The sequence below is a fragment of the Canis lupus genome, chromosome 26 (assembly GCF_003254725.2).
Source record: "Canis lupus dingo isolate Sandy chromosome 26, ASM325472v2, whole genome shotgun sequence".
NCBI lineage: Eukaryota > Metazoa > Chordata > Mammalia > Carnivora > Canidae > Canis > Canis lupus.
In genome coordinates this window covers 14,130,001-14,144,392 of record NC_064268.1, presented here as the reverse complement: position 1 = coordinate 14,144,392, position 14,392 = coordinate 14,130,001, and the positions used below count along the sequence as shown (strand labels likewise).

Genomic DNA, 14,392 nt, shown 5'->3' with positions numbered 1-14,392 from the left:
TGACAGGTACTGAGAGAAGGTGGGTTTCATTGCTTATGTCTCCCTTGACCACAGTCTTCTGAAAATAAATATGCTTCCAGGGCCCTATGCCCCGTCCACCTGTGCCCAGATGTTTCTCCCTCCAGCAGGGTGGCATGTTACCCTGAAACTCTTCTTCTCAACTCAGCTTAATCAGCTTTGCTGCTGCTTCTGCATTATCCACAGCACCCCCCACCCCAATGTCTTTTCTTTCCTCTCCTCACTTCACTCCGGAGGACAGTGGAAGTGTGAAGACAGGGTCAGTAGAAGCTGGAAGGTTTGCACTGACCATGGTTTAACCCCATCTCAGGGAGCCTGTTGTGTTTCTCCCCGCAGGTCTATCCAACGTCCACAAAAAGCGGGTCTCAGCCGCTCGACTCCTCAGCCGTCAAAACCTTCAGAGTCCTAAATCCAGGTAGGAACACCTTGGTTGGCTCGGGGTTACTCCTCTGTTCTCCAGATGCCACCCACAATCAGGGAAGAGCCCTGGTTGACTCGCAGGACTGGCATCCCATTACCACTCCAAATGCCATTGAGCTCGCCTTGCTGCTTTGTAGCATGGAGGTTTTCCTGCTTCCTCTTTGCTGCTCTCTGACCTAGAGGGACCAAGAGAGGAGATGCTGATAATCATCATGGAAAGCAGAAAGGGAAGGGGTTTATAAGGAATTTTGAATATAGACCACCCCCTTGTCAAGTTGCTAATGTTCATCATACCAGAGCATGCTAGTCAGAGAACATTTCCTCCCTGTGGGTGATTCTACAGAATCTTGAAAACTAGCCACCCAGGCTCTGCTTAAATTCCTTTGGGATGATGGGAGGTTCATTACCTCACAGAACAACCCACTCTGTGTTTCAAAGTCCTAATTGTTAGAAATTATCTTATATTGCTACAACCAAAGGGCATCTTCCTAGCACCTCATATTGATCTCTGGTGACACTCAAAACAAACCCAGTTCTTCCAAATGAGAGACCTGCTGATAGCCAAGGATACTGACCAATGTCTCCTGGGTTTTGATCCCTTCAAATTGCTCTTCCTAAGACCCGGTTTCCCAAGCTCTTCACTTTAGTACAAGGACACACTCTGTCCTGCTGGAATTGTCATTCTCAGACCTGGTCACAGCACTGTGGAGGACCGGTCATAGCTGCCACATGCACTGAGGCTATTTTAGCCTCCCCCCAACCTAAGCAAGACACACTGATGCCACCAATATGGCAGGCATTGTCCTGGCAGCCATGCCACGCTCCCATTAAGCTTACACTCTTGCTGCTATTTTCAAGATGATTGAGCCAGGTCTGTCTATCCCTCAACTTGTGTAAATAGTATTTTTGGCTTTAATGAAGTCCTTTGCATTGGTCCCTATGGAATGGCATCTTTTTTTTTTTTTTTTTTTTCACTTTTCAGCTACAGCCCACGACGATCTTTTGAAATTTCCATTTAGTACACAGAGTGGGCTCATGAACTGGACAGCTCTGGGTTCTGACCCCAGCTCTGCTGCATACCAGCTGTGTGACCATGGGCAAGTCACTCAGGTCCTCTGAGCCCTTGTCTCCTTATGTAAAATGAGAATAGTGGCTACACGGATTGCTGATGTTTATCTAGTGCTTTCTGTATGTCAAGTACTGTTTCAAATCCCCTCTGTGCAGGATCTCCCAGAACTCTTGACCAGCCCAGGAAGTAGATACCACTATCATCAACATTTTATTTATTTTTTTAAAGATTTATTTATGTATTTTAGGGGGGAGAGGCAGAGAGGGAGAGGGAAAGAGTCTCCATCAGACTCCCTACTGAGTGTGGAGCCCAGTGTAGGGCTTGATCCCACAACCCCTGAAATCATGACCTGAGCCAAAATCAAGAGTTGGATGCTTAACTGACTAAGCTATCCAGGTGCCCCATCATTGATGTTTTAAATATAAAAAATGACAATTAGAGAACGCAAGTGACTTTTTCAAGGTCACATAGACTCGGTTCTCCGACTCCAAAGTCAGTATGCCGAATGGCTACACAGGTGGCGTCAAAAGCATTGCGAGGCTGCTGTATTAAAGACGAGGTGCACAAAACTTTCTCGTTACTCTTCCTTATCCGTCCCAGCTTCAAACACCTGCAAATTTAGTATGCATGCTTTCTACGTGGACTTCAAACCTCTGATAGAATTATCAACAGGACGAAGTCCCCAGGCTCTCATGTACTCTCTTAGATCCCCAAACATTAAAGAAATGGATTAGGAAATTAATCCCTTTGAATAATTAGTTAAATGCAACATTCGGAGCATAGGGATCTCTGATAAAGAGAGGGACTCTGTGTCTGAAATATGCACCCCTACTTCCCATTTCTGCCCCATAGAAAGGGATGACTTCAGTAGCATGGAAGAAAAGAGATTAAGAATCCATTGGAAATTTCCTTTAGCAACAAACTGTGAAAGACCAAATCAGAGAAATTACTCCCTAAACCATAGTACATAAAAAGCAAGGTCCTCTGCAAATGTTCTGATGCTAAGTTGGACCAAATCCCAGAATAACCCCCACTCACCTCTGGAAATGGCAGCTGACTCTATATTGAGTGATTTACAAGAGAATATTTCAGCAAGGTTAGGAACTAGAACCTAGTATTAAAATCAGTCATGAATTAGCACAAAAAAGGATCAAATTGTATGCAGATCTCTTTCTCTCTCTTTAGAAGCACACTCTGTTTAGCACAACCTATTTTCAGGCTTACTACTGTCTCCAGCTTTATAAGTTGTTGGTTTGTTTTAAGGGATAATCAAGTAAAAAAAAAACAAAAACAAAAAAACCATGATACTCTCTCATTTTCCCCTGCCCAAGTCAGCCAAAAGTCAGGCTGTTTGGGCCAAGAGGCCATAAGTGAGATATCACAAAATACTCCCCACTTCCCAGACCCTTAATTGCAAGCAAAGTGCTTAAGAGGAAGTAAACAGCCTTCTGAGGGTGATCCTTGTACATCAAAGAGAAAAGTGACCACAGTTGCTGCCTGGCCAGGAAGTACATTTTCTAGGTACACCAATTCACAAACAATACAGACCAGAGTATAATGGAGTGGTAATGGGTAGTGAGTGTGGTTATCATAAGTCCTAGATGTCAGAAGGGGGAGGGGAAGCACAGGGCAAGCTTTGGAAAGGGAATGAGAACAGGGGAGGAACATGTAGACAGAGGCTGGCAGGAGCAAAGATGCAGAGGGGGACCCAAGTGCTGGGGCATCGTGGAGGTGGTGGGATATCACAATGGAAGGTTCTTGGTGGGGGGGCGGGAGGGGGCTCTTGATTCTCATTGCTCCTTGGATGAAGTTCCTTTTCTCCAGCCTTCCCCATTTCGACAGAGAACAGCAACATTTGGCTTAAGCCAAAAACTCAAGAGTCCTCTTTGCCTCCTCTCCCTCCCTTACACTGCACATCCAGCCCTCAGCTGGTCCTATGGGACTTGACTTTCAACTTCATCACAGACCTATAGCTACCATCTTGAGCAAAGCCATGTGCATCAACGGTATGAGTGGCTACAGTAGATGCTAACTTGTCTCCTTGTTTCCTGGCTTCTCTCTCAAAGATTCATTTCCAAACAGCAGCCAGAAATCTTTGAAAAACAGAAATTGAATCCTATCACTGCACAGCATCACACCCTTCAGTGGCTTCCCACTGGATTAAGGAGACCTCCAAATTTCTTGCTGTTACAGGTCATGATGAAGCCCTCATGATCTGGCCTCTTCCCAGCTCTCTGATCTCCTTCTCCTACCCCCACATCTATGTTGACCACTCTCCAAACACTCCAGCCTTCTTTCCCTTCTCCAAAACATGCCACACATTTTCCTACCCCAGGGCTTTTGCACATGCAAACACTCTTCCCAAACAGATCTTTGCATGTCCCCTTTCTCTCATTGTTCATGTCTCTGCTTAAGTATCACATCACCACAGAGGTCTCCTGGACCATCCTATCTGATGGTCACTCAGCCCACTGGCCCTAGCCCATCACCACCCACCCATCCACATCACCAACTCCTCTGGGACCTTTTAAGTTGCTTCTCAATGAGAATAGGACATTCAGTGAGAATGAGACCCCAGACCCACAGTGTCTCACCAGTGCCTAGAATAGTGCCCAACACTCAGTACAAATTTGCTGAATGAATGAAACTTACAATGTTTATTCTTTTCATTAAAGAATGAACATTAGCCTTTTTTTTATTATTTGATGCCAGACATTAGCAGACTGTTGTTTCATCTGTGAACCTGTCATTGAACCACTGCCAAGCATACATGCCTGTGTGTGTGTATGTGTCTGTGTGTGTGTGTTATGCTTCTGGAGTCTGGAGGAGGGGATGGAGAGGCCCCCAGATGACTGCCCTGGTCTCTAGGTTAGTGCTACCAAGAGAAGGTAGAGGGGAATTTGGTTTCCCCCACAAAGCTTCAAAGACCAGCCCATTAGGGTGTCCTGAGGCCACGAAGCCATTCAGCGCTGGGGTTCTCAGCAAACCATGTCTGATCAGAGGCTTGCAGAGTCCCCTTGGTTTAATTCCCAGCACGAGCAGAGCCTGGGCCACCTAGCTAACCTGCCAGCTGCCTCGTATTCCTGCCCCTTGTCTTCCTGACCACCTTGTGTCACATTCAAGAGGACTTGGGGGAAGTGCCTGTGAGCGTGAGCCAACTCAGCAAGTTCAGGTCCTCCGCATTTCTATTTTGTACCGGCCAGAAGAACGTAGGCAAATATACTTCTGAAAGAAATCGTGATGATCTGGGAGAAAGTGGGAATTGATTTGGGGGCCTTTGAAAGGCTTCCTGTGGTTGGTGCAGGAGGCTCCGAAATTAGCGGCCCCACAGCTCCCCCTGCTGGCTAGTTCCCATCCTGGAGCTGGCAGGAGGCGATGGTTGTCTTTGCTCTCCAGGAACCAGGAAACCAATGAGCTCAGAGCAGAATCAGTCATGCAAATCCGTAGAACTGACAAGATTAGTGGCCCAAGAGACAGCAAAATCTGTCCAGGAAAGGAGAATGGGGCCCCAGATCCTGACAACACCCTTCACAATCTCTGCCACCAATTTCCCGCCACTGTGCTAAGGACAGGGGTGCCTTGCTTCAAGAAAATACTTGCAAAAATTAAATGTGCCAGCACAACTATTTTTAATAACGGTGGCTATTTGTAGCACAAAGGGTTCTTGGGTGTGCCAGAGACTCCTTTATATAGCGAGTCCCATTGATCTATTCAAGTGTTGATTTACATACCATGGAGAATGTAGAAACTTTGTGTTGAATATGAAGTGTCTCTACTGAGAACCAATTGGCAATGAAGAAAAGCAGATCTGAAATGCAGATGGGGGGCACTTGGGTGGCTCAGTCAGCTAAGCATCTGCCTTTGGCTCAGGTCATGATATCAGGGTCCTAGGATCAAGCCCTACATCAGGCTCCCTGGTCAGCAACGAGTCTGCTTCTCCCTCTCTCTGCCCCTCCTCCTGCTTGTATGAGCATGTGCGCATGTTCTCTCTCTCTCTCTCTCTCTCTCTCTCTCTCTCAAATAAATAAAATCTTTAAAAAAGAAAAGAAATGCATGGTACACCTGGGTGCCTCAGCGGTTGAGCATCTGCCCTCAGCTTAGGGCATGATCCCTGGGTCCTAGGATCATGTCCCACATGGGGCTCCTTGCATGGAGCCTGCTTCTCCCTCTGCCTGTGTCTCTGCCTCTCTGTCTGTATCTCTTATGAATAAATAAATCTTTTTTTAAAAATGAAGATGGAACCCAAAGAGGACAAAGAATCTGATTTACCAAAGTATAATCAGTCCCCAAGTTCTCAGGTATTGTGTAAAATGCAGTAGATCCATTCCATTTAAAGGACTAGAATGATCAGAGTCCAAGAATTCATTCTTGAAGGCTTCACTTAGCAAAGGCCTCTTGCCCTGAAAATACAATAACCAGTGGGAAAGAGGAGGACTTGGCAGGACATAAATAAGTTCCTGTGTGTTTTCTCCTTAGATCTTTCAAATTTATATTGGTATTTGTGCACAACCAATACCAAATGTGTTTCTCTTTACACAGTAATATGAGGACCCTTCCCCCACCCTACACACACACACACACACACACACACACACACTAGAGTGGGGTGGAGCTTGGGATTCCCAGGAGACATGGCATCACACAGACTGGGGACTCCACTACCTTAGCTCCAATTGGATAGTGATTCCTGGGAGAACCCCAGTTGGTACTGAGAACAGAGTTTGTTCTGGCAAGCAGTTAACCCTAGGAGTCTGATGTTCCTTCATCCAATAAATATTTCTTGAGTACCTGCTGTGTAGCATGCACTGTCCTACTTGCCAGGAATAGAGCAGTGGACAAAAGAGACAGATCCCTTGCCCTCTGGAGTATACATTGTCCTGGAAGCTTGGGTGGGGCTGGTAGGCGGGGAAGGGCAGACCATAAACCACATGATGATGTAAACTGTTCAAGAGGGCAGACGCCCATAAGTGCTATGGAGAAAGGCAGGTTCAGGAAAATAGAAAAGCAAGGAATCTGGGATGTCTGGGTGGCTCAGTGATTGAGTGTCTGCCTGTGGCCCAGGTCATGATCCCGGGGTACTGGGATTGAGTCCCACATCGGGCTCCCAGCAGGGAGCCTGCTTCTCCCATTGCCTACATCTCTGCCTATGTCTCTGCCTCTCTCTCTGTGGGTCTCTCATGAATAAATAAATAAAATCTAAAAAAAAAAAAAAAAAAAAAAGAAAGAAAGAAAAAAGGAATCTGAGGACTGAACCCTGAGTACTTTAATGCCCAGAGTCTGGGGAGATGGGAAGGGACCACCAAGAGATAGAAGATCAGGAGAGCCTGGGGTGCTAGAACCTGGGAGAAGAGAGTGGAGAAAGAGGAAGTGAGCATCTGTGTCCAGTGCTGCTTCCTTGACCAGGATGAGCACTTGGAACTTGCCATTGGATTTGCACTGAAGAGTTCATGGGTGATCATGCTAAAGGCCATGGTGTGGAACGATGGGGGCAGAGGTCTCATTGGCCAGGGTCCCACAGAGAATGAAAAGAGAGAAACGCAGCCACAAGGAGACACAGAAGAGCAAAGAGAGGAGGCAGTAGCTGGTGACTCTTAGCCAACTATCCCCCCTTCCCTCCAGCCGATCAACCATCTTCGTGCGTCTCCACACCAATGGGAATCAGGAGCTGCAGTACCAGCCTGGGGACCACCTGGGCGTCTTCCCTGGCAACCGCGAGGACCTTGTGAATGCCCTGATGGAGCGGCTAGAGGATGCACCCCCCGTCAACCAGCTGGTGAAGGTGGAGCTACTGGAGGAGCGCAACACGGCTCTGGGTAACTAACTACGGGCGGGTGGGTGGGCCAGGCACCCCACCTGGCCCCTCCCAAGAGCCCTCCCCTTCTCCAGGGAGTTCTGGAGGCAGTGGGTGTCTGCGGAAGAGGAGACCCATCCTTCTTCCCAATATCCAGTCCAGGCGAGAGAGTGGGTCTCTGTCACCTCCAACTTAGGAGACTGAAGACTCCTCCTTTCTCATGGCTTGACAACCTTGGCCCAACTGGCTGAGCCAGTGACCATGATGCCAGGACACCAAGAGCTCATCCTTGGGGGGAAGGGGACTCTGCCTTCCTTCATTGCCCCCACCTCACTGCCCACCGAATAAATAGCTGAAGCATATCTCTCCCTCCTCTTAAAATCAAGGGACACTATATGCAGCTCCGTGGCCCACTCAAGGTTGAACCCTGTTTCTGACCTCATTAGATCAGGCCCCAGTCTGTTTCAGTGACCATCCTTGACCTTTCTGTTCAAAAACTTTCAAACGCAAGTGGGTCTCAGCGCTTCGTTTCAGTCGGCACAGGTGAGCTCAGGGCTCAGGTACAAGAAACCACAGTGACCTTACCTGACCAGCCCATGATATGGTAACATGTCCCCCTTACAAAGGAGCTAGAGTACGGTCAGAGCAGAATGTGAAAATAGCACGTGGTCAAAGCCCTATTGAAAAGTCGTTTGGAACATACCACTTTGAATTAATAAATCTGACCCAGCCAGTTCTTCCTTCGTGTTGGAGCAGCACTTTTTCTCTTGAGTCGAGCCCCTGATAAAGTAGACACTGTATATCCGATGAAAATTACATCGAAGCAGTACAGTGTAGTAGTTAGAACGAGGTCTGGGGCAGGAATGCCTGACTTCACACTGTGAGCTGTGTGACCTTGGGCAATTTCCTTGACCTCTCTGTGCTTCCATTTCTCTCAGTTGCAAAATGGGGATAGTAATAGCACCACCACCTGAGATTGTTTGTGAGGACTAAGTGAGTTAATAATATAAAGTGCTGAGAATAGCACTTGGCATATAGAAAGTGGTAGCGAAGTGTTAGGCATGTTTGTAATTTTAAATGCCGGAATCCCACTTAGAGGTTGGAGAGGCCAACACCATTAGAGGGCAGACAGCCAAAATAGACTCATAGCTTATGCTCAGTGGGGGGGCTCACTGCATCGAATGCCAGAGGACTGACTGTCTCATGCTATTTTAATATTGCCTTATATTTTAATTTTTGAACTAATTTGTTCAGTTGATTTTGGATATGCTCCTTGCACTCGTGAGGTGATCACACGGTCCCCAGAACTCTGAGTCTGGAGGTGAAACATGGAAGGTGACAAGCCAAGGGATTGCTTGGCTCACCTGGCCCCATCCTTTGCCCTAGGCCACCCAATCTGGCCTTCCTGACTTGGACCCAAGCCCTGGGAGCTCATACTCTCCTTCCCCGATCCACCCCTCACCTCCATTGTACCTCCATAGGAGTTATCAGTAACTGGACGGATGAGCTCCGCCTCCCACCCTGCACCATCTTCCAGGCCTTCAAGTACTACCTGGACATCACCACGCCGCCAACGCCACTGCAGCTGCAACAGTTTGCCTCCCTGGCCACCAGCGAGAAAGAGAAGCAGCGTCTACTGGTCCTCAGCAAGGTGGGTGTCTGGCCTCCTACAGCCCCAGGGGCACCTTTCACCTCCCCGTCAGTGGAGAGCTGTACAGCTATTACAACAGTTGTCCAGCAGATGGCAGCGTTGAGCAAGAGTGGCCCATTTTCAGTTTCCAGCTGGTCACCACCCTACTGGCTAGTCCATTTTGGTTCATCCTCACCATCTCCCCTCATTCTAAGGTTTGGCACAACAAGGATAGCCCTGTTGAATCTCAGAGTTCTCTGGCCCAGTAGAAATTACTGTTCTAACTCTTGTTCCTCCTTCTTTTGGAACTCTTGAGCTTCCGTTAGCTCCAACTGAACCCATGCTTGGAGGGCAAAGAAATAAAGAATCCCACAGTGCCCTGTTTTAGAGGGAGGTCTTTCCCAATGCAGAAGAGCTGTTGGTGGGACTTGCAAGATATAGGAGGCCCTCTGATGGTAAAATAAATCACACATTTCTACCATCCATGCTTTGAAACCCAGGACTTGCTTGCCCCAAGCCACTACAAAATCTTGCTCAGTAAGAATCCTATCCAGGAGGACCACCCAGAGTTTTCCAAGTGGGGGCTCCTCTCCATTAAGCCACCCGCAAAGGATGGCTTAGCTTTTCTTCTGCTGTCCAGGAGAGGGACGAATGATGGGCAGAGAAGAAGACGCTAATTCAAAGAATGCCTATTACAGCTGGCCCCTGAACAATACAGGTGTTAGGGGTGCTGACCCCCCTGTGCAGCAGTAAATCCATATAACTTTTAACTCCCCCAGAACTTAACCGCTGATTTAGCCTACTGTTGACCGGGAGCCTTACAGATAATATAAACAATTGATTAACACATATTTTGTATGTTTTATTCTTACAATAAAGTAAGTTAGAGAAAAGAAAACGTTAAGAAACTCATAAGGAAGAGAAATTTCATTTAGAGTCCTCTATTATATTTGTTGAAAGAAAATCTGCAAATAAGTGGACCTGCGCAGTTCAAATCCATGTTGTTCAAGGGTCAGCTGTACGTAGAAATGAGAAAACAAACATCAAAAGGAACATTTGAAGAGTTTTAAGTGGTTCATTCTGAGGAGTTGAAAAACAGATTGGAGAAGTGGAGCATTAATTTTCATTGTAAGCTTTGCAGAATCGCTTAACTTGGTATACAATGTATATGTAGAAATATAATTTAAAATTTAATTAATGAAAAAAATTTTAATTAATGGGGGCCTACTATGAAGAGGGATCCGAGACTGCAGTTTGCATGAGATGATTTCGAGTAGAATTTGATAAACTGTATGTGTTAGCCCGTTTCTTCTGAAGTGCGTGAACTACAAGGTGGGATTAAATGAGTGAAGATTTCTATTAAGGGAAACAGCCTGTGTGAGGGAAAAATGGGCAAGAGTCAGATAAGGCTGGGAGGACCATCAGACCTCCAACAAGTCTGACCCCAAGTGAAGGAGAGGGAAGGAAGTATGAATGGAAGCATCTGGAACTGCAGCCACAGCTATAGGAAGCACCAACATGGGTGAGACATGCCTGTTTTCCTGTGAATGCTCCTGAGGCTTTTGGCTAATTGCACACCTACAGCTAGAGGTCAGTGAGGCTGAGACCTGGGAGGCATGTTCTCAAGGATACCATGCCCTCAACAAAGCAAGGATGATCTTTAGGGACATGGGGGAAAGCTGTGTTATACAGTGCACATTTTTTTTCTTTAAATTCAATTTGCCAACATATAGTATAACACCCAGTGGCTTATCACATCCCATGCCTTCCTTAGTGCCCATCACCCAATCACCCCATCCCCCCACCCTCCTCCCCTTCTACAACCCTTTGTTTGTTTCCCAGAGTCAGAAGTCTCTCATGGTTTGTCTTCCTCTCTAATTTTTCCCCACTCAGTTTCCCTTCTTCCCTTAGGGTCCCTCTCACTATTTCTTATATTCCACATATGAGTGAAACCATATGAGAATTTTCTTTCTCTTATTGACCTATTTCATTCAGCACCCTCCAGTTCCATCCACGTTGATGTAAATGGTAGATATTCATCCTTTCTGATGGCTGGGTAATATTCCATTGTATATAGAGACCACATCTTCTTTATCCATTCATCTGTTGAAGAACACTTTTAATATGCTTTTCTCCTCAAAATCTGAGTCTCCTATAAGCAATCAGGGACTGCCCAGAACAGCTTCTGAGATGTAGAAAAAATAACTCCAGAGCCCCAGAGAGTTCCTCCGTTCCCTGGTAACAGCTGGGCTTTGCTGTCCACAAGCCCCTGAACTTGGTCCTCCACACCCTAACCTGTTCCTTTGGGGCTGTCATTCACCATCCTGAACTTGACCTATGCTCTCTGCAGATGCATCTCCAGCCCTGCAAACTCACAGATCACAGGGCTGCATGCTATACCACCAAATCATGACTCCCACCATAGTGCTTCTCTCTTGACCTTTACATATGGCAGGACCTATGATGGTTAGGAGCACACATCCTAGGGCCACACTGCCTGGAGCAGGGGTCAGCAACTGTTTTCCATAAAGAGCCTGGTAGTAAATATTTTAGGCTCGTAGTCTATGAGGTCTGTATCACAACCATTAAATTCTACCATTATAAACCCACAGCATAGACAGTACCCGAGTAGTTGTGGCTGGGTTCCAATCAAATCTTACTTGTGGGCACAGAAATTCACATTTCATATCTCATTCTTTGCCGTGAAATAGTATCCTCCTTTGTATCCCTATCCCTCCCTCAACAATTTAAACTGTGTAAAAACAACTCTTAGCTAATGGGCCCTACAAAACAGGTAGTAAGCTACATTTACCTTTTGGGCTAAAAAGTTTGCCAGCCCCCAATCTAGATTCAAAACCCAGAATCACTGCCTCAAAGTCAAAGAGCCTCTGTATTTTCAGTTTCCTCAGCTATAAAATAGGGATAACAGTCATACTTATTTAATAAGGTCATTGTAAGAATTAAAACCCAACATGGAGTCATTACTGTGTAAGTGCTGGGTATCATCGTTACTACTTACCTTCATCCCTGGATGTTCTGATGCCCTCACTGGAAATGTACCAGGGGCGGGGTGCAAGTACTGTGTCCCTCTTCTTGGACAGGGTTTACAGGAGTACGAGGAATGGAAATGGGGTAAGAACCCCACCATCGTGGAGGTGCTGGAGGAGTTCCCGTCCATCCAGATGCCTTCCACCCTGCTCCTAACCCAGCTGTCGCTGCTGCAGCCCCGCTACTACTCCATCAGCTCCTCCCCAGACATGTATCCAGATGAGGTGCACCTCACCGTGGCAATTGTCTCCTATCGCACCGGAGGTAGGCAGAGGCGCTGGGAGAGCCTTGGACATCTGCATTTGCCCCCAGGGACCTTTGCAGGACTGCCCAATCCCAAATTCCCAGGAGGTGACCCATCGCGAAGACAGGAACTAGGAGAAGAAGCAGGACAGGCAAACTGTCCCCTTTGGCAGAGCCAACCCTGTGCAGAATTAGGAAGGAGGGAGGATATGCCCTTGAAAGCCTCCTCTACTCCCAAAGCCTGAGAGCCCTTTTACTACCTTCATCCCCTCCTCAGCCCTCCACCCCTGCCAAAGCAGCAACTGGAACAAGCCATGCCTACGCATCCCTCGGAGGGCAGAGCTCTCTGCTGCCTGAAGTCCCGCTGGTTGTAGGATAGTCAGATACCCTACCCTTTCTCTCCCATATTTTCCCTCCCTGATAAAGCAATTAAGATGCACAGTGCCTGAGAGAGCTCTGAGACCGGGATCCTGGGAGGCCACCCAGACAGAGCACACTGACCTGGACCTTTTCAGTGAGCAGGGTCTGAATCCTACCCACTGGTACCCACAGGAACCCTGGGCAGTTTCACAGCTGTGAGCTCACCCCAACTATACCATTCCCTCTTCCCCTTCAGTGGAAGGGATCCAGACAAGGACTTCCAAGGCAGAAACTTGCGGCGTGCGGCTGTGAGCCTTCTGCCCTGGATGGGGGGTGGGGGGCAGTGACAGGGAGTCGGCACACCAGACCACCTCGGTTATTCTGCTAGATGGAGAAGGACCAATTCACCACGGCGTGTGCTCCTCCTGGCTCAACCGGATACAGGCTGACGAAGTGGTCCCATGTTTCGTGAGAGGGTGAGTGGCCAATGAAGAGAAATAAGCAGTTGTCCCAAATCTGCATGCTGATGTCCTGAGTTGGACTGGGTGGACCAGCCTCCAGGGTTCTGGAGATATGGCTGAGTCAGACAGAAGCAAGATCAACACTCTGTATCCCTCCAAGCTGTTAAGTAAATGGGATCGTGGGATGGGCAACACAGCAGAAGCAAAGCAAGCCCGTTAGTCAAAGTCAGGTCAGTGCAATGAATATTTATCAAGTGCAAGCACTGTGCTAGATGCTGGGGCAACAGTAGCATCTACAATGGGCAAAAATGCCACATCAGCTTTCCTGAAATCTGCAGACTGGTGGAAATACTATCCACTGTCTACCAGCCACTCTGTTTCCACTTTCTTGGAGATGAGAAAGATCCAAACCCTCATCCCCCATCCATCAGAGCTGTTCCTCCCAAATTCAGTTGGTTGGATTTTTTTTTTTAAGATTTTATTATTTATTTATTTATTTATTTATTTATTTATTTATTTATTTAAGACAGAACATGCATGCACAAGCAGGAGCGGGGGGAGCGGCAGAGGAAGAGGGAGAAGCAGGCTCCCCACTGAGCAGGGAGCCCAACACGAGGTTCAATCCCAGGACCCTGAGATCATGACCTGAGCCAAAGGCAGACGCTTAACTGGCTAAGCCACCCAGGGGCCCCCAAACTCAGTTTTAAAGGACATTCCTATCTGTGATTACCAGCACTGTATCATGCACTTAAAAATGTTGTTAAGAGGGTAGATTTCATTTAAGTGTTCTTACTGCCATCAAATAAAAATTACAACTCAAAAAACATTCACAATGAAGGGTATACCTGAGCTCATAGGCTCTGGAGATTCCTGCTTTGTCAACCATTGACTTCTGCACCGAACGGTGACCTTGACCAGTGATTTTTCTCAGCTATTGAGAGTGGAATCTTCATAGGATGGTCCATGTATCATGAGCATCAGAATCCCCGGTGGTGCTTCAAAAATATGGCATACTGAGCCCAGACTTGCTTCATGCCCAAGAATCTGCACTCTTAACACCACCCGGTGTACACTGAAGTCTGTTCCCTGATTTAGGAGATCTCATTGGTGGCCGAATCAGTGGTTTCTCAGCAGGAGGTGATTTTCCCCCTCGGAGCACTTGTGGCAAAGCCTGCAGAGATTATTGTTTGTCACGGCTGGAGGGTGTTCCTGGCATCTAGTAGTTAGAGACCAGGGGTGCTGCTCAATATCCTACAATGCACAGGACACCCCCCACAGCAGAGAAGTATGTCAGTAGTGCTGACATCGGGAAACCCTGACTTAAATCAATCCCACTGTCCTGTGTGGCTTAG

At 47.3% G+C, this 14,392-nt stretch overlaps 1 protein-coding gene across 2 annotated transcripts in view; it reads left to right on the top strand.

Annotated features, from left to right (window-relative positions):
* NOS1 (nitric oxide synthase 1) overlaps positions 1-14,392 on the top strand; it is a 113,486-nt gene that overhangs the window by 88,160 nt on the left and 10,934 nt on the right. For both annotated transcript variants that reach the window (XM_049101836.1, XM_025474106.3), the window contains 5 exons: positions 355-433; positions 7,127-7,320; positions 8,780-8,949; positions 12,030-12,240; positions 12,968-13,055. In XM_049101836.1, coding sequence (XP_048957793.1) covers positions 355-433; positions 7,127-7,320; positions 8,780-8,949; positions 12,030-12,240; positions 12,968-13,055 — 742 coding nt within the window. The remainder of the gene's footprint in view (positions 1-354; positions 434-7,126; positions 7,321-8,779; positions 8,950-12,029; positions 12,241-12,967; positions 13,056-14,392) is intronic.